A 26,745-nucleotide genomic window follows, 5' to 3' on the forward strand; every position below is an offset into this window, starting at 1 on the left:
TGCCGAAGCAAAACTGAGCGATAAGAGCATATACCCGACCTTCGCCAGGACGATTCCAACAGACGACCTCTTGACCGAAGCCGTAGCCGTTCTCCTGGAGCACTTCAACTGGTACAACGTCAGTATCGTGTCTTCATCGGCATCCAACAAGATCAGTGTAAGCGAGAGCCTGCAACTGAAGCTGCCAGCCAAGAATATATACATCAGCGACGTTAAGGTGTACACGAGTCCTTACATCCCTCCTCAGTTTGAAGCAGATAAAGAGGAACCAGAGATGCGTAAGATTGTAAAGGAGACCTACGAGCACACTAGAAGTAAGAGACGTACTCTGTTTACTTGCCGTTTAAATTGATTATGAAGACGATTTCCATAGACATTGTTTGACCCAAAGTCTTCATATACATAACTAGTTTTTCTTTGGTAACATGTTTCAACATTCATGCCATTTTCATAATCACAACCCGATCCCCAATATTGCCTTTTCGGAAGAATTTTGTACCAAAAAGTTCTACATCTACTATTTATCAAACTTGATATTCTCATAATAATGTTAAAACCAATAAATAGCAGGGAAAACTTGCTTCGGCCTGAATAGGTAACCACATTGAAATTAGTTTGGTTAAAAAAAGAATACATAATCCATCTTAGAAAATGATTAATGATAATAAAAACATTTTGGTACCGGAATCATGTCCAGTTGACAAAACTTTTAAAATATTATTCCAAATTACATTGTTCACCGAGATAATTAAAAAACATGATTATATTGGATCTCTTAAGGATGTATATTCCCTTTCGGAACTAAACTCGGATTTCAATTAAAAAATAAACAACATACATGTAGTTCAGGTCAGAGTCTTTAGAAACATACAAGATGGTTGTTTACTGTGTTTATAAAAAGATTGCGATCATCAAATACCATGAAAACCCCGACAGATTTCTGAATTATTTGGTTTCACTCTACCTACGACACTGTCCAACAGCAACAAAAATGTCATCCTATCTTCCTTTCTCATATTGCTTCTACAGATAGGATTAGCGCGGTAAGCAAAATAGGTTTTCAGTTTGGGATTCGTTTTAATTGATCCGTTGATCCCTGTGGCCAATTAAAATGAAATTTACTGGGCTGTTGTCCCGAGCTTCGAAAATCAACCATTTGTGGACGGAATCGAAAAGATTATGAAAAAGGGAAATTGAGCTTCGTTTCAATTTTGCCTGATTGGTTATATCACTCGTCGTTGTGATACGGATGATATGAGGTATCCTGTTGAAACAGGAGAGACAGAAAGTGTCCCAGCTTATTCGAGACCGTTACCAAGGTCCTACAAAGAAACTAAAGTATCAGTGTCCAAGGCACGGGGAAAAACTTCCATTAGGCCTAAATAATTTCTTAAATAGTGGTAAATGAAAAAAATCTGGACATTTTAAAAACGACACATCAAAATGACAAAAAAGAATTACAAATAATATAAGCTTGATGAACAGGCAGAAAATGATTGGAAAAAAAAAATCATAATTACACCAAGTTAAAGACGAATACATTTGCCCCCCCCCCCCCCCACAACCACCACCAATCGCCTCAATCGGAATACCCTGGAACCAACCTACTTCTGCTTCACGCGATACTGGGACTTTAAAAGCTAGAAGTCCAGATTAGGTTTGCACTTCTTGGCCCCGTCTTACAAAGAGCTACGATTGATCTGAACAACCTAAACGATATGGAAATCCAACAATGTCATAATTTTTTATCTCCAGGAAATTTGCACAATGCCCTTTGTAAGAAAATAAAAGCACCCTGAATTTTCAAGAAAACGATAAATGTATGACTGTACATCATATCTAGAAAATATTTTGAATGAACATTCATTTTAGATGTTGATGTTGAATGCTTACCGTAGTTGTGGTTGATCGGATCAATCGTAACTATTTGTAAGACGGGGCCCAGGAATCGTTTGCCATAATAGATGAGGGCGCCCTTCAAATGGCTCCGAGTTCTTATTTAGGTCCCTTTGTAACTGAAGAGTATTGTTCCCCAGAAGTGGAATCCTCGATTCGCTGCTTTACCCATGTTTATGATCACCAATATTTAATGTAACCCCACCCTGACCAGGTAAAAAAGTCGTCATTGATTTATCCATTTCTGGATGCGACTTGTCCCTGGGCCGAACAGCACTGTTCTCTTTCCGAGGAAAGGCCATCCGATATAAGGTCTAGCAGAATCATGTAACTAGTTCACTGTTTGAAAAAGGGGGTAGGGTAGCAGAAAGAGTATGGCGAGATAGGTTGAGACCTGTGGGGCAAACATCTCGTATCCACTTATTCTCAGGTTCCATGATGCCGTTGGAAATGGTGTAGTTCAATTTATCTGTGAATCCCCCCCCCCCCTCGTATCATCAAATGAATCGAATATTATCTTACTAAAGTTATCCAGTTAACCAAACAAAAATCATGGAAAGACGTTTGAGCGTCTATATAACTTGATAACTATTGAGGCTGTGCTAAATGACTGATTGAATTCGATGCATGACCGGGGCAATACTATATCTGTAAAGCGCGTAGACACGTCGTTCCGATATATTAAATCCTATATAAAAGCGGATTATTATTATTATCATTATTATTATTATTATTATTGTTATTATTATTATTATTGTTATTATTATTAGTAGTAGTAGTAGTATTATTATCATCATATAATGGCAATGTATGTTCGTTATTTATGATACTAATATATCATTTTCACCATTTTCTCCTTACAAATTGAAGTCTACATATTTTTTGGTGAGATCTGGGAAGTTTACGAACTGCTGAACGAGATGAATTTCCATGGGCTGCTGGAAAACGGTGAATACATGGTGATATATGCCAATCAAGAGAACTACGATGACAAACAACTTCATCTATTTCAAGGAGGTAGGGCGCCACCACATTTTCAAATTTCAAATAAAAAATATAAGGGGACGGGGAAATTTTGTATTTTATAAGCGTTAATAACTAGCCAAATGACAGGCAGCAGATTTTGAATGTTTAACTTGTTTTTGTTTTATTTATCTTTATTTTCTTTATATATTATATTGTATATGTACTTGCTTTTTACGGAATATCTAACGACACTAGGCAAATTGCCTTTTTATCTTTATAATTCATTAGAAGCTCAGTAAGGAGGTGAAACTGCGAAATATATACACTTCCGACCTATAAAAGTGCGTACTGCCCTTTTGCAAACATAGTTTATCTCAATTTAAATAGTATTTTGCCTTCCAAATTTTACTGCATAAAATTACACTACCTCCACAGATCCTTACCTCCGTCAGCCTTCTTCGAAGGTAATGATGTATTACCGGACGTTGTTGGCGCTCTTCCTTTCACCTGCTACCGACCCGAGCTACAAGGATTTCAAACGGAGGGCATATCAACAACTTCAGGAAGAGCCCTTCAATTTCCCCTTTGGGGAAGAAAAAGACCCTATGGGAGTAAGTTATTACTATATATGTCATAAATCTACATTTTTTTTAATATCTAATGTGAAAAGCACGATAAAGTGCTGTTAAAAGGAGGCATTAACTAATTATTGATACTGTCCTACGCAATGTCCTAGCTTCATCCCCAAAATAGTAGAAGTCGTAGTAGATGTTGTAGTGGTGGTAGTAGTAGTAGTAGCAGCAGCAGCAGAAGTAGTAGTCGTAGTAGTAGTAGTAGTAGTAGTAGTAGTAGAAGTAGTAGTAGTAGTAGTAGTAGTAGTAGTAGTAGTAGTAGTAGTAGTAGTAGTGGTGGTGGTGTGGTATTAATAGTAGTAGTAGTAGTAGTAGTAGTAGTAGTAGTAATAGTAGTAGTAATAGTAGAAGTAGTAGTAGAAGCAGTAGAAGCAGTAGTAGTAGTTGTGGTGGTGGCATTATTATTATTATTATTAGTAGTAGTAGTAGTAGTAGTAGTTATAAGTAATAGTAGTAGTAGTAGTAGTAGTAGTAGTAGTAGTAGTAGTAGTAGTAGTAGTAGTAGTAGTAGTAGTAGTAGTAGTAGATGTAGCAGTGTTACCTATTTCTAAAAGTTCGAATACATTATACTCATGGCATTAATTTGATTACTTGCATTGTAAAAAAATAACTATTCTCCTTACGTACAGAACAAGGCAAGGAAAGTCGTTATTAAACTGGCTTACGCACCGATCAAGCCATCGTTTGAGCAACACCTCGAATATTTACGGACGTTCCTTTTTCAATATTGCTGATGAAATTACTGTTCTCGATTCAGAATAGAAATAAAACTAGACAATCTGGATCATCAACTTGTATTTCTGCAAAATGACTGGAACCTAATACATTTATTTCGATGCGTATTGGGTCGGAACTAGTTCCTTTGCCCCTGGACAGTGTTAACCGATTACAACCCCGAACAGTAAATTCAATGCGTATGAAGTGATGCCTAAGTGGACTTTGAGAAATCTCAAATGAATATGCCCTAGAGTACTGTTGATAGCCATCAGTCGGTATTCAATTTAAATTTGGCGTCCGAAGACAGAAAGAAAGGTGTCTGTAAACCAATCCTGGTTTAGCCTGCATGTCCAGACTTTAATTTGAAGATTCAGGTATTTCTGAGAATCATAAACAGGTTAAATACAGTTTGTCGTCATCGGCATAATACTGTTTTCGAGACCACCAAAATGAGTAACAAAAACGTTTTGATTTGCATTTGCTTCAAAGTCTAGAGTGAATATAGTTTTGAAGCCATGGTAGATTTCATGCTCGCATAACGTTTGTTGTTGCTAGACTATCGCTTTGGTCACATCTATCCCCACGCAAAGCATTCTGGGAAGAAAAAAATCGGTTAAATATTCGCTTGTATAGGGGAGGATTTACCTATTTCCACTTTTTTCCGTTACTTGTGAAAGATAATTGTGATTAATGTGCGGTGTGTGGGAGTAATTTGATATATGACCATTTGCCTTGCAGGTATGCTCTATAATAAGAAGTAATTTATGGATCTCTTTCGAAAGCGCATGCCGTCGTAAATTGCGGAAATAAATGAAATTGATAGGTTGACGATATATAACCAGCAATTGTGCTTTGAGAAAATATATTTGCTATAATATGATATATTTGTAAATAACGTAGGAAGACTTTTGTAATGACCATTTTTAAATCTTAAAAACTTTTCGTTGGGGTGGACTTGTCCTTTAACATTTTCTGCGACGATTCCACAGCACCATATTTTTTTAATGCGCAGCTCCCTTGCCGTTTATTGTCATCTCTTATGCATTCTTGAGAGACCACATTTGCGACATCCGGGTGCGAGTGCTCTAGAATGTGATTTTGTGTTGTGTTGTCAGGAAACCTTCAGAGCAATGCCAATTATGGCATCTGGGAGTCTGAGGTGATTCCTAATATTTTCTTTACCATAATAATGCACCCTTGATGAGAACTGATAAATCTTGATTACGCGCAATAAGAAAAAAAAGCGGTCATTTCCTTTTTTTTATAATGATCAGAGTTATCAAGAATTCGATGAACAGGATAAAAATATTAGGATGGGTTTAAGCAGAAGCTGGCAAAAACCTGGTTTACAGAGCATTTCCGATCGATTAAGAAAACTAAACTCGTATTGGGCAGGTGCAGTATTAGTGTTGTCTTGTTAAAAATTATTGATTAACACAATATGGTTTAGATGATTATCATTGTGAAGACTCAACGGATTCTATCCCAATAATTTCCTCTTTTCGGGTGACTATTTTTTGCTCTTACCCGAGCGATCATTCACCTTCATCCCCCTGTCGCTCTCCAATCATTGTTTTCCTTCCAAAGAAAAAAAAACAGAAGAAAAGAAATAAAACCAAAAGTAAATTAGAGGTCTGGAGCGTGAAACTTTTTCAATATTCCACCTGTTATTCAATGTAGGGGGAAATGACGTCACATTTGGTCTTCTTGCCCCCTTCCCCCAGTCAAAAATCAACCCACCCCAGTTTTTGTCAACATGTGAGAGCAAAAGGGGAGGTAGAAAAAGCATGAAAAGAGGGAGGAACCAAACACAGAAAGAGAGTATTAGAGGTCGTGTAATAAAATAATTTTACTAACCGCATGTCATATTGTCTCCACCCACTTCTACCCTTTACACGCCCCTAATTATAATGAATTATATAAATTGACTTTGGGTTCGTGTTTCTCACTGGAATGCTTGCTCTCAGCCAATCAGATACGAGGATTTCAAAAAAGTTTCCAGGGCTCCGTAACTCAAAGGTTTGCAATCATTTGCTAAATACCAGTGACCAATCAAGATCATCGTTGCATGCGCACTCTGTTTAAAATACTGACTGGGAACCACTCAGTGCGGTTCTTTCATGATTTCGATTCATCGCAAACCTTTGTGTTACGGAGCTTTGGAAAAGTTATTTGTAAATACGTTTCTCTGCTAGTTCGAAAATGTATTTAAAAAAAACATCACTAGTTTTTTTTAATGGGTGTGTTGTTTTGTCTGCTGCATTTGCACTATAAATTTGATGACAACAGGGGCATACAACTGAGATTAGTTACTTCTCTTATCTTTGGATATTTATGAAATCTTAACTATCAAAGGCGCGAAATCTGTTAAAAAACCATAAACAAAACAGATAATCAACGATTTTGATTTTACCGTATGTTGTATTATGATATATAAACATGTACTTGTAAAGAAATGCAAGTATTATAATAAAAATAATAATTAATGCGTGTCTGCGGGTAGTAAAGGCAGCAAAGATTTGACATTTACTCTGTCTTGACAAGAAGTTGTGATATAGATCTATTACATATTTAATAATTAACTTCTGCTGCTTTCAATTGATATTAATTTAATGAAATAGTCGTGTCCCAGATATTAAAACATGTGGTTATTGCACCACTTGTAGGATTCCTAATACTTCTCCATTTTCTTCTTTCTTGGCATGAACCTCGAGGGGTTCCGCTAAAACTTCACAATCGTGACAGAAAGCATGTTTGGCGTCTTGGTTTCGCTCTCATCGGGGATGTGAAGATCTTTATGAAAACTGTAAAAATGATCTCCTACAGGGCGTCGAGAGGATGAATTATGAGGATGGGTATAACGGAAAATGATTTGATACGACCTCTTGATTGGATTTTTGAGAGATTTGGCGCCTCTTGTGGTTCGAGAAGACCTCAATTGGAGTATGAGTGCGGCAGTTGAACTTTTGAGATTAACACCGGGTACTTAGATCTTAAAGGGTTCATTTATGCAGATAATTGCTTGGAAATGGAAAATTGAATACTCCCAAAGGAATGCACACGTGAAGGACTAATACAAAAATATTTTTACGTATTATACAAAGTTCTAAGTGTAATTGAACAACAATGCTGTTCATCATCAAGTTTTTATTGATTCCCATGACGCATTCGTTGTAATTTCTCTATTTACGATCCAAAAGACGTCATCCATTCTTCAATATCGTATTATGAGTATCAGTAGACACTTTTTTTATTATGACATCACCAGTAACAGCAAAGTATTAATAGTCTCTATCTCGTCCTTCCCCTTCTTCATCATCTTCTTCGTCTTCTCCTCCACTCTTCTTTTTCTTCTTCTTCTTCTTCTTCTCCTTCTCCTTCTCCTTCTCCTTATTCTTCTTCTTCTTCTTCTTCTTCCTCTTCTTCTTCTTCTTCTCCTTTTCCTTCTTCATCATCTTTTTCTTCTTCTTCTTCTTCTTCCTCTTCTTCTCCTTCCTCTTCTTCTTCTTCTTCTTCTTCTTCATTTTCTTCTATATACCTTTCTTTTCTTTTCCTTCCCCATGCTTTATTATTTCTGTATCATTACCCTTTCCTTTTTGCATATTTTTAACTACTGCCAATCCCTTAATATTATTTTCTTGGTTTGTCTACATTATCTTCCTATTTGTATTTCACATTTTCTTTCGTATTTCATTCTAATTATTTATTTTCATTTTGTTCTTTTCCGTACACTATTCATTTTCCTCTCTCAATTTCATCTTTGTAATTACATTTTTCATTCGATCATTTATTATCTTACCCTATTAGATTCCTATCGAGGCTGCCTATCTCTATGATAACGTGTATAATGTGTATGCCCCGGCACTCAACGAGACCTTAGCCGAGGGTTACAGCATTAGGAATGGAACAGAGATCCTCAAAAGGATTCTTTGCAGGAAACACGCCAGTAAGTTACTATTTCATCTCCTCGTAATCTTAGCAAAATAATATGGGTTTGTTAGATGTTGGAGCAGTAAAGTGGCATACTTGGTTCACGAGATGGGGGCATGGATTATGGACAAAATGGCGAGTCAGCTATTTTCTATATATTTCTGATATGATGACGCCTTTTGAATGAAGAAGGGGTTTGAATATGAGCACGCACAACGAGAAAGGAGAGTATTCCTTCCTTGCGACGCGCAGAAGCTCTGAACTTTCATTGGATTAGTGTCATAATGAATGGAATTAAGTTGTTCCAAATTTATTCCTACGAACAAAGAAAATAAATATTCATTTTCTTAGCCTTATGCTTGTGCGAAGCGCGAACAAACATTTTATAATTTATGAAAACATTTTTTTTTCATTTCTCGTTCAGGTATTACGGGGAGACCGAAGTATATTGATGCACGTGGTGATGCCTACGCTGATATCACTGTCATTGGTGTCAAGCTCGGTGAAGAAGTTGATGAAAAATTTGGATATATCATGCATCCAGTGGCCACCATCAAAATCACCAACAGTACACCGGTAAAATCATTTGATTTTTTTTTATATCAAACGCCATGAAATGTGTCATTTGAATGTATGATTGGTTTTGAGTAAATGCAGGAAACGAAAACAGCCACCATCGAGCTTAGCAAGGCAAAGCAAGTTTATTTCCAGATGAACGGTGAAAGTACTTCAAAATGAAAATTAGGTTGTGAGATAAGACTTGTTAAGAATTTCACCCCTTTCTTTGTACATGCATACTGCCTAATCATTTTTCAAAAGTATGTTACGATCTACCTTAGATGTAAAGGTAGGGTAGGGGTGATCATTGGGGTCGGTTCTTCCAAATAGGCTTTAAAATTGGTATCGAACAACACCGCATTGACAGTTTCGGACACTAGTTAACAATATTATCGTATTTTTTCCGTAATACAGGAAGTTGAAAGATCATGTCTAGGAAATGGTACATCGTTTCAATGGGTGAGTACACTGTTTACAATAACCAGGGATACAAATACATGATTTGTTTCCGTTAAGTGCAATCCATACCATTTCTTGTATTGGTAACGCCCGCCGATTGATAAGCGCAAATGCCAACACAAGTTTCAATTCTTACATTTGTTATCATCAAATGGCGCGGGAAGTGCAATACGGGTGCAATACTACATGTAACTCATCCGCCGACAATATCCCTACCATTGTAGATCTGGCAGCTCAATAAAGCTTCAAATAGGTGTAAAATAGTTGGTTAAGCTTGAAAAATAACGATGAGACCCATTTTTGTCTCACCTGCATAGCAGAGTGAGACTATAGGCGCCGCTTTTCCGACGGCGGCGGCGGCGGCGGCGGCGGCGGCGGCGGCGACGGCGGCGGCGGCGGCGGCGTCAACACCAAATCTTAACCTGAGGTTAAGTTTTTGAAATGACAGCATAACTTAGAAAGTATATGGACCTAGTTCATGAAACTTGGCCATAAGGTTAATCAAGTATTACTGAACATCCTGCCTGAGTTTCATGTCACATGACCATGGTCAATGGTCATTTAGGGTCAATGAACTTAGACCATGTTGGGGGAATCAACATCAAAATCTTAACCTAAGGTTAAGTTTTTGAAATGTCATCATAACTTAGAAAATATATGGACCTAGTTCATGAAACTTATACATAAGGTTAATCAAGTATCACTGAACATCCTGCATGAGTTTCACGTCACATGACCAAGGTCACTGGTCATTTAGGGTCAATGAACTTTGGCCGAATTGGGGGTATCTGTAGATTTACCATCATAACTTTAAAAGTTTATGGATCTGATTCATGAAACTTGGACATAATAGTAATCAAGTATTACTGAACATCCTGTGCAAGATTCAGGTCACATGATCAAGGTCAAAGGTCATTTAGGGTCAATGAACTTTGGTCAAATTGGGGTATTTGTTGAATTACCGCCATAACTTTGAAAGTGTGTTGGTCTAGTTCATAAAACTTGGACATAAGAGTAATGAAGTATCACTGAACATCCTTTGCGCATTTTAGGTCACATGACCAAGGTCAAAGGTCAATGAACTTTGGCCATAATGGGGGTATCTGTTGAATTACCATCATAACTTGGAAAGTTGATGGATCTTTCTCTTGAAACTTGGACATAAGAGTAATCAAGTATCACTGAACATCCTGTGCGAGTTTCAGGTCACATGATCAAGGTTAAAGGTCATGTAAGGTCAATGAACTTTGGCCACGTTGGGGGTATTTGTTGAATTACCATCATATCTCTATAAGTGTATGGGTCTAGTTCATAAAACGTGGAAATAAGAGTAACCAAGTATCACTGAACATCTTGTGCGAGTTATAGTAGTTTTCAAAATCAGCACTGCTGCTATATTGAATCGCGTGATGCAGGTGAGACGGCCAGAGGCATTCCACTTGTTAATGATTACAGTCAAACGTCCAGTTTGTTATTTTGATTTTAATCATATTAAAATAATCACTCGCCAGAGTACTAGGGTCGACCGGTGTCCCCTTCCCTCTTATAGAAACCTGCACAATTAACATGTTCATGACATAAGCCGGTACACATTTACTACTTCAGCTTCAAAATATCACATGTAGAATGATTTACCACTTACAATTAGAGAATATCCACCAGAACCTATTTTCTTATGGAAGACATTATGTAGTTTCTAGAATTACACACTTAATTAATTGTAAAATTTTAATAATAGTAATAATAGTCTATTCTTTTATAGTGATGTTGACTTTCATTAACAATAACATAGACCTAATCTATTTTTGTGTTATCCGGAATCCTGCCGATATCCGTAGGTTTACGAGCCGATCAATGGCACCTTTATCCCATGGATCAGCGGTGGCGTACCTCTGGCTGTCCCCAAGTGTGGGTTCTATGGTGAATTCTGTGATACGCCATACAGACCCGTTGTCGAGATCGTATCGGGGGTCGTCGGCGGTCTCCTCCTCATCATCCTCATCGTCGCCATCGCCGTGTATCGGTAAGCATCTTGGTCAATCTTCCTCGCAACAGAAATCAACTGATAATGTTCCACGAAATTATTTCCCAACACTGTGACACTGATTCTCCCAAAGTGGTTTTATTTTTGAAAATTACAGCAAATATTCATTTGACAGATTTATTTCTACGAAATATCGAATTGCGAAAGACCAATATCTAAATTATTTCCAGTTGAAAATTTCACAACTGGACCATGCAGTGAAGCCACGGACAACTCATTTTTCAGATTAATATCATGAAGACAAAACGAAGATTTCCCAAAGGAATATCCAAGAAGATGATCAGTTTCTCTGGAATTCGGATCGTTGATACAATGTTATTTGATAGTTAAGGTGACCTAAAAACACAATTCAAAGAAAAACTATCCAGAATTTTTTTTAAATCTCTAAGCTATTTTTCTTAACTTTCAATTTTGTTTTATTCTTCAAGTTTTTACTGCAGATTAGGGGATACTTTTAGGGCTAAGGCATGAAAAGCAACATAATACGTCAAACATTCATATTTTAATGATTGTTTTCTTAGAAATTGGAAATACGAACAAGAGCTTGCAAGTCTCCTGTGGAAGATTGACTATGCAGATATTCAAACTAAACGTCACAATGGTTCAACTATATCAGCGATTAGTAAGGTAGGTCATGCACGTATGTTAAGTTTGTTACGTTTGGGGAAGGATTATTCCGTAGGGCTGATGATTATCATAAAGATAGTCATAAGGTAATCTTTCTGATTCTTAGCACGGGAAACAAGCTTAGAGCAAGTAGAATTTTTCCCCAAATTGATTGAAATCTACATGTACATATTTGAGAAAGGGGAATTGCAGTGGAGAGTGTGTCAGTGATTAGTATGATTCGCCTGAAACAATACATGCTTCAGACATAAATTATAGTATTATTTTAGCTAAAACTGAATTAGATAATAGGATCATGGATGTAGGACAGGAACATTTACTTCTATATTGAATTCAACCAGAACGAAGAGTCGTAATCGTTGAAAGATAACTCGGTATATAAAAGAATTTATTACGTGTTTCAGACATGTCAGATGGGGGCTTTCCTAAAAGCTCACCGTGATTTTGTAAAATCTTTTTTTTTTTTTACTTTTACGAATTAAGAGCCGTATTGGAAGCGGGTGGTATCCAAGTATCATAGAAATCCCTTGATACTTAAATTAAGATACCCAGAGGCTCCAACTATTCTAACAATTTAAGAATGACATATTTCTTTAGTAGCGGTTTCACATTTAAAGTAATATTTGGAGCCCCTGCGATTGAACACATTATGTCTACATGTTCACATATCGGGTCTTATAATGGTTATGGGGGAGGTGGATTCAATAATCACGATAATCTACCCATGTCGATTGCAGTTTGAATAAGCTCCGGAACAGGTAATAAGTAGGGTATTGTTAAGTGAAACTTCAGGGCATAATCGTTTTAGTTTTGACGATAGACAATAATAAATGTTTAAACAGTATGGAAGTAGATGTGGAGGAGGAATGGGTATTAAGGAAAAGCCGATGTAGAAAGTCATAATGATCAATCAATGACTGACAGACAGACGTCGAAGTCTCTTTTTATCTTATTTTGTATGATTTTAAAATGTATATATCATGCTACATCAACGTAGAGGTGTTCTGTAAATTTCTCGAAATCGGGTTGGATTTGTCCTGACAATTAAAGCAAAACACTATATCCCTATAGGCTACATAACTGAGGAAGCTGTACAAAGTAGCGGAACGCAGGTACCTTTTCCAGGTCAAACTGCTCACTCGACTGCGTGAGTTAGAATATGCTCTGAAAAGAGTGAGTCAAATAACACTCATAATTTGAGTCATGGCATATTCTATTCACATGTGCGCACTTGGTAAACTTATAGATCATGATACATCGCACACATAAGTGTGTGACGTCACACACATGTGGACCTTTTTTAACATGTCATGTTACTCATTCACATACCATTTCACTTAATAAAATATGTCACGTGAACCAGAAAAGTTTCCCATTTAAATAAGATATCGTTATAACAATTTAAAGATGGTTCGAATATATAGAGGGGAACATTTTGGAAACAACCCCTTACGTTTTAGGATATCAAAATGGTTGGAATGTATACTTGTTCAATAAGTTTACGTTATTCGCTTGTATTTCAATTGAATCCTTTTACCATTATGATTCGACTATTAGCATGATTAGACCATATATATTTCAACTACATGAATGTTAGTTTCCATTTTTATTTTAGGCCTAGTGAAACCTAGATAGATTTAGACAAAATATATGGATTTTCATGAAATATTCATCCTCACTAATACTGCCGAGACGGTTTTATTTTTAAGTTACCTGGAAAATAACGGAAAGTCCTTAAAATTAATCTAATAAGATTCGCTAATCCATTTGTTGTAACTTCTAAGATTCAAATCTAAGCTATGTTTATGTTTATATAGTCACTTTTTTTTTCATTTGATATTGAACGGAAAATTCCCGTTTTAGGTCCATCGTAGCAGTGCTGCAGCATTTTCATACTATCTTAAAATCTACAGATCTCTCTTGAACATTGGGATTTCCCCAGTACAATACATAGCGAAATAAGATACGACAGTTGACGTAGTGTTCAAAGTCATTGAATAGAATTCTTTGTTTTTTTTACTTTTGTTTTACCCCCAACATCATTATATTACTATTACATGTATGTCACCGTAACCATGGCGATCTAGCTCGTTACTGCTCGTACGGGAAAATGGCTAAAGGCCAACATTTTACATCCGTTGTTAGAGGCCAGGCAACATCTTCATACGCTTGTAACTTCTTCTAGGAATTTGAAGAACATGATATCAGAAGTACTGACCTACAAAACGACCGTGATGAGATCGAGTGATGATGCACAGTAATTTGTAGACAAAGGTGGAAATACAGGATTGCATTCCCCCCCCCCCATCGCCTCGATTAACAATAAATCAAATTGGGCCGATTGAAAATGGTTTTTGGATCACCTCTTTCGGATCTAGACGAAGGAACATGCACACCTCAAAAGTTGCTCACGTGTATAACGACAAAATGATATTCACAAAAAATAGGGAAATCGACAATTGTTATAGAGAAGAAATCATTTAAACACATTTATCAACCAGTATTTGTGTTATGTAACCTCCCATCCATAGGGATTTCTCTGTGATATGGCACAGACCATAAAATTTGAATTTAATACTATAGCCATTTATATGCATCTAAGACTTTTTAGTAGGTTAAAAAAAAGTTTGACCTCTCCTAATGAAAAAACGAAGATCGAATTTGCAAGAATTTTCTTATATCTAAATTTCCTCATTGTTTCACATGAACCAGATGAACTTAATTCTATCTAGATCAGTGTCTTTCCCAATTGGATTAGTTCATTCATAGCAGGTTTCTATACGGAGTAGTGTTTCGCATTGATTGGCTAATAATTTTGCTTGGCTGATTGATAATCATCAAAATCGCTGCATCCTACATGTGAATAATCTGATGAGTGCCTTGGAGGAGTATCACGAATTGACGTTGAGTGGTTGTTTGGGAAGCAGTAAGACACACTCAGTACCGGCTTCATAACTCAACACCAAGTCGTGCATGGGTAGAATATAAATTACGTCTGGTGCCAACGGCCAGACGTACAAGTGCGCAACTATACTGCGCATGCAAAATGCGCGTGAGGTCTTTGAACAGTATATGTGTGTTTGAAATCGTTTGAACAGAAGGTTCATCTGAGATAAGATATCTCACTTCTGGCATCGAAGAAGACAAAGTACAATATAATCATCTTAAATCGCCGAAATAGTTGGATAGATTGGTCTCAGGTCTCTCTCAAATGGTCTCAGGAAAAGAGCTTAATACAGGCGTATGTTTAGTAGGAATCAAACCTCAATTCACTCTTAAAGGTGTTCGGGATTTTCCCTAATGATTAATAGAACGATAAAGCGCTTTTCAAAATGTTGGAGGCGATAATTTCGTGTGGGATTACTAACTGAGATACAAATTACTTTTAATTGCTATAGGATGTTCTAGAATGTCGATAATCTTGTTGGATGGTGGAGGTAATTTGTACCAACTGAAATAGGTCCAGTCTCATGGATCTCCATGGCTTGAACATCATTATTTATGTACAGAGAAATAGGACACGAAGAACTAAGTATAGTGTTTCAAGATTAATGTAATTTAAACTCAGAGGTTGGGTTTATCAGAATATGAAACAGAAACTCCTCCTATTATTATCTTATTGAAATCTCTCTTATACATCACCAAATCCCACTTTCCCACAAGTTTAATCAAACGGTTGAATGGAAACTTGAAAATAATCATATTCATATTTCATGTATTAAACATTGAGCCATGAGTGATGTTAAATGTACAGATATTGTATCAAGTAAAGAGCTTAGGAGTTGTTTTATACTTTGGTAAATTAAAAAATAGTTTACGTAATAATCTTTGAATACTAACCTTCTAAAGTTAGATTACCTTTTTGATAAAACAGTATAAACTGTTATTCGTCAATCATGTACATGTATATAAACGATAGCTTTCGTGTCATAGTCCTGTCAAAATTAGAATACGATATACATGCCATGTAATATGCGTTCTGAAGGATCCATGAATATTACGCAATTATCATCAATTTTAGTTTCAATGTGTACATGTCCGTGTCATAAGAACTCTCAAGAATCATAACACCAGGCCATTGAGAATCTGGCTCACTGTCGCAACTGTTTAAGCTAGTCAAGACTACAATAATTAGTGGAGGGCTAAACCTGGAAATGTGATTTGGTAACGAATTAATTTCACTAATCATAAGACATTTTTAAGAAATCCTCTGCACTTTTTACCATTGAGGGGGCACCTACACAGATGCAACTTTGCTTCTGCAAATGTGAAGGCGCTCCTGGACATGTCCATGCAGTATCGGTAACGTTGAATTCTGTTTTATTGGTGCGTAAAAAGTATGGTTTTAAGATGACATTTATTTATTATCATTTCAACAGCTAAGTCTTATGACAACAGACAGTAAGAATTCAATAGATCCTTACAGATGTCAGATCTTCACTGAAGTAGGAACATATAAGAACATGCTGGTCGCTATCAAAAAGATTCACAAGAGACACGTGGACCTGACCAGATCCGTGAGAAAAGAACTGAAAATCGTGAGTGTTTCATAAATTTTCTCTTCCTATTTCCCTCCCTTCTTTTTGTTAAATTTCGTTTGTGATTTAATTTCTTTCCTTAAACTTTCATTTACCTTGTGTATCTTCATAATTATGCACGACAAGATTTATTTCAATGGTAAATTCACTTTTATTGCAAAACTGGGAGCTATTTTTAGTGGATAGGTTGTGGACAAATACGAGAATAACCAAATCACTAAAAAGGGTATTTCGATTGCCACGTCAAGGTATTTGCAAAGCTCCAAAAAGACGAAACAATCGCATTGCAAAGAGAGGAAACAAATAAACCCATTGAGTTAGATAGATTTAATGATTATGTGTTCATTAATAATTTCTTTGTATTTATTGTTTTAGATGAGGGACTTACGTCATCCTCACCTTAATCAGTTCATCGGCGCATGCGTGGATCCACCCAACATATGCACCATCACAGAGTATTGTCCTAAAGGAAGTTTACAGGTAAATACTAAACATGTATTTGTTTTATTTGACTTTGGATTATAATTTTGTCATTTGCCGTTTGATATTGGATTCATATTGTTGTCTCTAAATCTCTCAGATATAGGCCACTGAACTAATTTAGAATTGATATTGACCATTAACAATAATGAAGCGAGAGCTAAAAATTAATTGATGTGGTTCAGATGCTCCGAAGCTCTAGCAAAATTGAGTAGGCTGTCATTGCGAGATAAATCACCTTTACCTGACAAGTCATACGTCATCATGACAAGTTATGCTATCGTTTCCATGGCAACACATAACATTCTATATGTTATAGATGACTCGCCGAAATGTCGACATTTTTTTTATAAACCGATTTGGCAGGATATCGCTTCTCGCCATGCAAGATAATAACGCTAATATTACATCAAAATCACTTAATTAAATTGCTCGCTATCTTCATGAATAATCATACATGAATTACTTGAAAGTGTAGATACTATCGAGACATTGCAACTTCTTATATTGTTTGCTCAAATACAAAAATCACAATCCCGTAACTCTGATTAATATTTTTTTTTTTTTTTTTTTTTTTACATCAAAGGATATCTTGGAAAATGATGAAGTCAAGCTGGACAGTATGTTCATTGCATCTTTAATCGGAGACATTTTAAAAGTGAGTCCTGGGTTGTGTCTTATAATTTTTACTTACAGATCATGAGACTTTCTTTTAGATTGATTTTATACAATAATATTTAAATCTTCCTCAACCAATCGTTTCTCTCTCTTTTCCCACACTTTCTGTCCTCTGTTTCTTTTGTCTCTCAATTGGCCGCGTTCTATATAATGCTCTCTTTTTTCTCTCTCACCCTCCCCCCCCCTCCCTTCTCTCGGTCATCTCTATCTCTCTCTAAAAAAATGTTGTTATGAAAGTAGATTTATGAATGACATTATTTTGTAAAATGGCCAATATTTTTAACACCCGCAGTAAAAATGTAAATTTGAAATTGAGTGTATGCTGTTTGGTATACAAACTTTAGAGTAATTGTCTAACCATGTTAACAGTTATAGTGATTGCAATTCGTCTTTAGAATCACCGAACCTTTCACACACAAAAAAATCGTACCGTTATTGGAGTGAAACTTAACTGGAATTCACCTCCGGAGTAGAATTTGAATTCCTGATTGTGATTAGCGTTCGTCATTCTAGTTTGGTTTCACACGTGCTAATAGTTTGTCATTAGCCTTATTTATCACTGGAGTCGTCATTCAAATTACGATTTTTTGTTACCGCGTGAAAGGGCGATATCATAGCTCAAGTGCTATTTTCAACTTGTTTTTCTCTTTCAAATTACGGTCTCATTATTATGCTTGATTACAATTACTTCGTACTTGTCTTTTTTTCCCCTATAGGGTTTGAGCTGCCTGCACGCTAGTGAAACACATTCACATGGCAACCTCAAATCCAGCAATTGTGTGGTGGATAGCCGATGGGTGCTGAAGATAACGGACTTCGGGTTACACCAGTTTAGGAGCGGTAGCAACCCGCCGGAGATTGGAGAACATGCGAAATACGAAAGTAGGTTGCTAAGCCATTTTAAGATATTACTAAAAATGCATGTTGACTTTGTACATGGAGCGCCCGGTTCTAGGAAATGGTTTTAATGTTCCATGCGGACGTGGTGAAGAAAAAAAAGCTTGATAGCTGGTAAAACTTGTAAAACAAAATCTATAACGTATTTACACAAATAAAATTAACTGAACTGAAAACTATGCCACATTAAATGCAGATAATAACTGAAAAGCCAAATTTGTTGTTTATTTAGTCGTTGCAATTTCATTTTTTGATTGATCATAATGAGCTGTATCATATGCGATTTTATTATTTCAATGCTTAGAAGATGATTATATGTATAATTTTTAGACCTTATGATTGTGCCTCTATTGTATAAGACAAACCATTTGAAAAATTATGGGGATTTTATGGCTAAAAGGTGTTTAGTTTTCCTGTAAAATCGCCAAGTCATGACACTATGGGCCAGAGAGTGCGTGCATTAAACAAAAAAGAATCTGCTTTTTTTTTCTGTACTATGGCCTTTCATCAGCATCGACGATAAGATCTAAATGCTTTGCTCAATATGCTTTAAGTGTGCACTTCCAGGACTTTCAATTAAATAATATATTTTACAAACAAAAACAGAGTAATGTTTGAAGAAGAAAACAATGATAGTGCAACCATGATTGTTTTCCCGTCATTCTTTTAGAACTTCTGTGGCGGTCCCCCGAGCTTCTCCGAGACCCTGCACCAAGACCAGAGGGTACCCAGAAAGGAGATATGTATGCACTAGGTATCATCCTTTATGAGATGGCTACGAGACAGGGACCGTACGGCAAGTGCGTCTTGGGGCCAAAGGGTAAGGGTTTTGAGAAGGATTCATTGGAGTTGAGAGCATTGTGAAACAACGTGTATATATTTGGTTTATCGAAAAGTCAGTACAGAATATCTGGCATTTATCAACGAAAATGTATGCTCTGGCTTCTTTACAGGTTCTTATTACAATATCAACGACACATGCTAGAATCACGTGCATCACTATTTGTAAAAAAAATACACATACGCCTCTTAAAAGCATGAGTAGACCTTATTTACAAGTCACCAGTAAAATCCAAGGTGACAGGTCAAAAAGGTTTTGTATTTTTATTATTTTTCGAATTATATCAACTGCTTATATAAAGCTTACGAAATGAGAATCATTGACAATGTTTATCCCATGTTTCGAAATTTCAGAAATAGTTGACAAAGTGACACACCCATTGGACCCTAACACACCGTTCAGACCCAATGTGATGGAGGTGGAGGATTGTCCTAGCTGTATGCTGACCGGTATGCAGGAATGCTGGCGGGAAATCCCTGATGATAGACCGGATGTCAAAACCCTTACGACACGACTGAAACCCCTCCAAAAGGGAATGTAAGTCAATTATTATTACTGTTATTATTATATATACTTTGAAGAATGCATGGATGTTCAGTGTTCTAATTTGAGTGAGATGTATCGATGACCTGTATGGGCGCTGTAACACAAAGGTTCAGAGGCGGCGGAACATCGGGCTCAGACAAAAAAAGTGGAGGGGCACCTTTTGTCTGTCAAACAATAGATGCCCCTCCACTTTCATTGTATGAGCCTGACGTTCCACCGCCTCTGCAAAGTTTTGCGATGAATTGAAAATATGAAAGAACCGCACTGATTGGTTCCCGGTCGGTATTTTAAACAGAGTGCGCTTGCAACGATGGTATTGATTGGTTATCACTTATTAGCGATTGATTGCACACACATTTGTTACGGGGACACATTTGTTACGGGGACTCCTTGAAATCTCTAAGGAACTAGCAACCTTGAGGGATTGGCATTTTCCATCTTTTCCTTTTAGCTACTGGTATCCTTTGGAGTAAGTACTTCTTTAGACTAAAACATGTAAATATCTTGCATAAGTCGATCATGTTATCGTCCATGTAATTTTGTTTGATAGAATGGGACATGTTGTAGACAATGGTCACGAAACGTCTGAAAGATGCGTTAGAAATTATTTGCCAAAAAAATGAATAAAGCCCGATTCTTGAACCGTATGAAGATAAATACTGTCGTGAATGAATGTTGAAGAAATAGTTTTATGGATCTTGTTTCATCTTTAGGAAACCAAATATCTTGGATAACATGATAGTCATCATGGAGAAGTACGCAAATAACCTAGAAGACATTGTAGAAGATAGGACCCATCAACTTCTTGAAGAGAAGAAGAAGACAGATAATCTACTCCACCAGATGTTACCAAAGTAAGTAGTACTGACCTCGTATACCGTTGATTTGCTAAACCATCTAAATGTGTAAATTCATGTCCAACGTAACTTTATTGAAGAGAGTACGTCGTATAGGATCTCATCAGATTGGTGAAAAGGAGCAGTTAGCAAGGCTAGAAAAGCAGTTGTTGTGTCTCCATGAATGTCCCTTGTGACTATGTGATCACCGGATAGACAGTTCCAGCAGTTTACTCTGTAGCTTCCAGCTTGCCTACCTTTCCAGGAAAATATATTCTCATTAAAGTCTTCTAAATCAGTACTAATGAGCAAAAATATGCCCTTGATTCGTGCTTATTTATAACTTGTATTTTCTTCCACAAAAAGCAGCTTAGGTGAATCAGGACACCTCTGCTCTTTCTCATTGAAAGTCATATTCCTTTATCGAGGAGATATTTCCGGACTTGATAACAAAAAAAAAAAAAAAACACGATGAATGTTTAATGTACTGTATGTATTCACTACCATCAGAATAGTTAGTCATTTTCATTTGATTGGGCAAGTATCCGAACGCATTTACGGCGATTGCATTCAGTCGTTGTTTGATTTAATGTTTTTGTGTCTTTATTTTTCAGACCTGTGGCGAATCAGCTAAAACGTGGAATGCAGGTTGTTCCAGAATCGTTTGAATGTGTCACAATTTTCTTCAGTGATATAGTTGGCTTTACAAGCTTGTCCTCAGAGAGTACACCCTTCGAGGTATTCATATTTTAATTCAAAAAAATATTAAGTTAATCTTTCCAATTCTCTAATAGCCTCTATAACACCAACCAATAACGTTGTCCTGTTTCCTGGATGTTAGAATCGCGAGTAACAAATTTCAGAGAATTATATGTAGCGTTAATTCATTGCAATTAGATTTTAAAAAGGGAAAAGTTAAACGAAAAATAAAATTAATTTTGGATGATAAGCATACCAACGTACAAGCTTTATAAGCATAATAAAGCCTATATGACAGGTTTTTTTCAATGACCTATTATACATTCTGAAATTTCAATTACTGATTATTGAGTCGATAGCTTAATGTCAAATCTCTGCCGGACCATGTTCATGTTTTTTTTTTATATGTATAGGTGGTTGACATGCTGAACGACCTCTACACACTCTTCGACGAGATCATCAGCTACTACGATGTGTACAAAGTGGAGACCATCGGTGACGCTTACATGCTGGTTTCTGGACTTCCTCTACGGAACGAGAACAAGCACGCAGCCGAGATAGCTTCGACATCACTCCACCTGCTGGATGCTGTAAAGGCCTTCAAGGTTCGACATCGACCTGATGTCAACCTGAAGCTGAGGATTGGCATCCATTCAGGTAAGCTTTTGTCATTTATGGCGACTTTACAAAATATTATTGGGATCTTCTCGGCAAAATCATTGATACCTTCCAATATCCAACTTAAACAATCTTCACATTAAGCAAGTGTTTCCCAAAACTTATGTAAAAAGCGAAATGTTCATTGAGACAGTCCATATTTCTTCTCTGCACATTCCAGTCAATGTTTATTTTCTACAAATTCGAGTTTTACCTTGTGGCTGATTTGTTTCTCGTTATTGGCTTTGTTCTCCTGATCATTATCGTAGGGTCGACTGTAGCCGGAGTTGTCGGGTTGACTATGCCTCGATATTGTCTCTTTGGAGATACCGTCAATACTGCATCAAGAATGGAGTCGAACGGAGAAGGTATGGATTTGCAAGCAAAGATTGTGTATAGTCTTCAGAAACTCTCTTCATATTTTGTTCTTAAAGCTTGTAGTTTTTGTTGTGCTGACGAGAGATTTCCCCTTATCAAATTAATTTCAACAGCCATCAGACCCTAACATTTTATTAGCGTAACAAACGTATTAGACACAAGGAATAGGTATGAAAGCGGTTTGCGCATGTATTGTATCTTAATGTGATTTTCAATTAAGAATGTTGTTTGTTTTCCTTTTCTCAGATTAATATTTTATGAGGCATGGCGTTAATGGTCCATGGCCTATATACATCATGGACATTTCGTGAATTGAAAAAAATAACATCCTTGTTTAACTTTTTTTTCGGTAGCCCTCAAGATTCATACCAGCTCGGAGACCAAGAATCTTCTGGAACAAATAGGTGGCTTTGATGTAGATGAACGTGGCCTTATCAGCATGAAAGGCAAAGGCCAGTTGGTCACCTACTGGTTGTTATCCGCTGACCCTTCATATCGCCGAAGCTCTCCATTCCGAACTGCGGAAGAAAACTTAACCGTCGGCTTATTTGATTCCCCGCATGGCAACCACTCAAATCGCCATTCTAAGATCAACTCACAGCCACAGAAGGAAGCATTTGCTAAGCGTCTGGAAGCCGATGGTCGACCTTCTAATCCCGACGTATGCCGTGACGTCATTAAACCTTTCCCAGATCAAACTGGCGTTGACCGCCAGAGACCGCATTCCATGTTTGCACCCGGTACTCACGGCGGTACTCCAAACCACTTTCCCAACTCGACTCTCATTGATTTCAGCCAGCTGAACAACTCGAATGAAAATTCTCCCAAAGTTACAGACCGATTACTTGGACACCTCGATAGACACGATAGCAGCGATGCAAAGCTGGATTTGTCATCATGCACGAATTCGCTGTTAGACAAGCGTCAGAGGCTAAATGACAGTGCCTTGGAATACTCTAGCAGAAACAGTAACAGCCAGATCAAGGAAGGTCTTCTTGACAGCGAAGTTGAGACCGTTGTATGAGGGCGCTGTATCTTTTTTAAAAATGACTGCAGGAAGAGGGTCTTCACAAGAAACCCCGACAAACTCATGTGACTTTCAAAAGCACAGTACTACGTTATTATGAGTAAACTTTTACGGGATGTTGTTCTCTTGTGTTGATGCACTCATTGTTATGCTTTGTTGCCGAACTTTTGGCAAGCGGTGAATAACATTCAGATGTATATCCCGATATTACAAACTGATGGCAGCATTATTCGTGTTTAGCCTGTATAATGGATATGTCTTTTGAGTCCGCATCTGTGTAAATATGTCATTCGTTGCGATTCACGGTGAAATGTATGTATAATGGATAAGCACTCTATGAAAATAAATCCACCTTTATCACGTTTATCAAGGCATTCATTTCGGAAAACTTAATTTATCTGTGAATTTAAAGGATTTGAATTCATCAGTCATGGATGACAGCCTCGTCGTGGAACACAGTTCTTGTAAATTTGAAACCACTTGGACAAGAGTTAGGAAGGTTTTCTTTTAAACGTGCAAGTCCATTTAAGAGAGTGACGTGGCAGCTTTCACATTGCATGGAAAAAAATGGATTTTACTCTTTTTCAAGCTGGATGGAAATAACAATGGTTTTATCTTTATCATGACAGTCTTTGTTTACATTGTTGTTTTGCATTGTTATAATTGTTATATGTTTTGCAACGATTGTAAAACCAAACTATTAGATGATCATTGGTGACTACTATGGATTCTTCACATGCCGATGTAAGTGTTTCCATCATCAAGGTTGAGTTCTCTTTTACACCGCATCCCTTCATGAAGCGGCACTTTGATAATATATCGCAAGCACGTCATACAGTTCAGGATAAAGATAACTGTATATATGTATACATTCATTTCGTTGCAGTAGATGATGTGGAAATACATACAATTTCTCTGTAGACACAAATTCAGTCTACCCTATGCGATTGCTTCAGTGGTGGAACTCATTTCCTTCGTTCAAATGTGAATGCAATACTTTTTGCAGCAATTTTGTAGAACAGAGTCTTTTACATGACGTATCAAGTGTGTTATTCGTTATCATTTAGTAAACGTTAATACAGGGATGCCAGATCATTAATCTCCCTTCGAACCTGATGTCAGCACATTGCCGAATACCAACTTTCTGTTGGCAACGGAAAGACAACGAAATTCCAAATCAATATTTTTGGGAATTCTGTAGTTACCGTGTTTACATGGGATCTATTTTATGTTTCTTGATAAACTTCTGGTATCCCTGTAACCTTACGTTTCACAATTCTAACTTCGAGATATCTATTGAGCTTCTAGTATTACTAAAAACACGCATCGTGTTCGAACAGTTTTGTGTGAATGCTGACGTAACCTATTACGTCACTGCTTCAAAGAGCTGGGTATGGACCAAATTTTCAGAAGTGAAGTCAGAAAAGTAGTTTGTTTGGACTGCAAAAAAAGAGTCGAAAAACCAGGAGATCGATTTTTGAAAGGTAGCGGGAATAGCATGAATGTAAAATGATGGTAGGAATATTTCCATAATCTCATTTTCCCCGCCGGTTGAGTTTCACTGTGAATTAATCTTGATTTTCTTGTTCTCGTGCAATTTGTTTGATGTTTTGTCTTAATGCCAAAAGGGCATATTTTCCTTATTCACAAAGTTATTGTGTATGTAATATAATAGTAATGTGCTGATTTGGGCGGCCACACAACTTTCGATACGGGAAATACGATCTAAAGGTGATGTGATTGTCCTCAATGGAATAAAAGGGGTAATAAACTTACACAACCAAGGCCTGTATTCATTTGCCTTCTTTCTTCCAGTTTCGTCCTTTGTTCTTAAAAATCATATGAGGTGATCACTCCTTGTCCCTACCCAGAAGCGCCGTCCCAGGTCGTATCCGGAATCCTATAGAGTGTATAGATGATTACTTAGATAGGTGATATGTTTGATCATTATCTCATGTAGATATTTAAGTCTCATTGCCTACGGAAAGGTGCAATATCAGATTACATGCCATAAGAATTTAAAGTTATTGAATATACATTTGATTTTTCATTTGGATTTAAAAAACCAAATACGCAATAAGAATTTTGAGACGTTCAGCAAGTGTCATTTTCACCTAGGTTAAGGATATAGGACTGTTGTGCTTAAATAAGATAATATCCCAGTTATTTATATTGTAAATGTAATTACATGCTATATCATAGAATATATTTATTATAAAAATATAAGACGATATTTGTTTTGAAGGTTGATGAACGCCCCCTCTCTAACCACCCCCCCCCCTCCATGGGATATACCATTTGTATTTTCATCTTTTTCCCGATTTATCTAAACGAAAATTGTACTATTGAAAGCATATTCTATTGCTGGTCCAATTCCCAATGCAAATCAGAAATCTCAAATCTTTTAATTACCTAATTTTGAACCACCTTCTTCCTAAAGATAAATTAATCCTCTTTAGGATGTATGCGAGAAGAAAGGCAGGTTTAGTCAATCGGGAATTATTGTTATTTTCATATTTTGTTATTGATAGTCTTTTTAGTCTCCTCACTCTTCTTATTCTTCTCCTCCTCCTTCTCCTCCTACTACTACTTCTTCTTCTCCTTTTTATCCTTCTTTTTTTTCCTTCTTCTTCCTCTTCTTCTTCTTCTTCTTGTTCTTCTTCATCATATTTTATCATTATTATTATTATTATTATCGTCATTATTATTATTGTTATCATTAATGTTATTATTGTTATTTTTATCATTATTTTCATTATTATTATTAATACTAGTATTCTCCTTCTTCTTCTTCCAAATCGTTTTGCTCTATGTCATATTTTCTTTATTATTCGTCTTGTTTTAAATGCTAAATTGTTCAAAAGTTAAACTAGGGTAAGCTATCGTTGTTGTATGAGCATGATAACTGCGATATTTTCTGTGTCGGCAAAGGCCATAATGACGTATGTTATAGAATGTAAATTTACCAATTCGCCCATGAAGGGATATTTATTAATATATTGTTACTGGGCATGGAGCATTAATAATTATTATTCTAAAGCTTGAATTTAGCTCAGATTTGGGTAATACCCTGATTATCATATTATATCTTAGATGTGTATATGATATAATGTATTTAGGTACTAAGTAATATAATGCACTATGTATTAAATAGTAAAGATTGTTGGAGTGTCAATGTATATCTATTATGTGACGGATTTCTTCATGACCAATCAAAAGTACTACAATTTAATTGCTTTTGATTAGATAATTATACGTAGACAAAATGTGTACAAAGTAGTTTTGAAGTGTTTGTGTTATATGTATTACTATCATTATGGACACCGTATTATCATGAAA

General features: G+C 36.5%; 1 protein-coding gene across 1 annotated transcript; it reads left to right on the forward strand.

The window, feature by feature from the left end:
- LOC129269209 (speract receptor-like) lies at nt 1–26,745 on the forward strand. The gene is made up of 19 exons (XM_054906676.2): nt 1–314; nt 2,767–2,913; nt 3,298–3,473; nt 8,019–8,157; nt 8,566–8,717; nt 9,114–9,158; nt 10,997–11,181; nt 11,724–11,829; nt 16,209–16,367; nt 16,743–16,847; nt 17,434–17,505; nt 18,242–18,407; nt 19,093–19,242; nt 19,617–19,800; nt 20,523–20,663; nt 21,260–21,383; nt 21,758–22,001; nt 22,271–22,369; nt 22,733–26,745. Exons 1-19 carry the CDS (start codon nt 275–277, stop codon nt 23,401–23,403), a joined length of 3,105 nt encoding a protein of 1,034 aa, XP_054762651.2. The 5' UTR covers nt 1–274; the 3' UTR covers nt 23,404–26,745.

The sequence above is a fragment of the Lytechinus pictus genome, chromosome 10 (assembly GCF_037042905.1).
Source record: "Lytechinus pictus isolate F3 Inbred chromosome 10, Lp3.0, whole genome shotgun sequence".
Taxonomy (NCBI): Eukaryota; Metazoa; Echinodermata; class Echinoidea; order Temnopleuroida; family Toxopneustidae; genus Lytechinus; species Lytechinus pictus.

What these genes read in the sequence shown, in the direction of transcription:
- LOC129269209 (XM_054906676.2), top strand. Translation starts at nt 275, where the DNA reads ATGCGTAAGATTGTAAAGGAGACCTACGAGCACACTAGAA. An exon ending in AAACCCCTCCAAAAGGGAAT is followed by an intron (nt 19,801 to 20,522) that starts GTAAGTCAATTA and finishes TTTCATCTTTAG; the next exon opens with GAAACCAAATATCTTGGATA. An exon ending in CAGAGAGTACACCCTTCGAG is followed by an intron (nt 21,384 to 21,757) that starts GTATTCATATTT and finishes TTATATGTATAG; the next exon opens with GTGGTTGACATGCTGAACGA.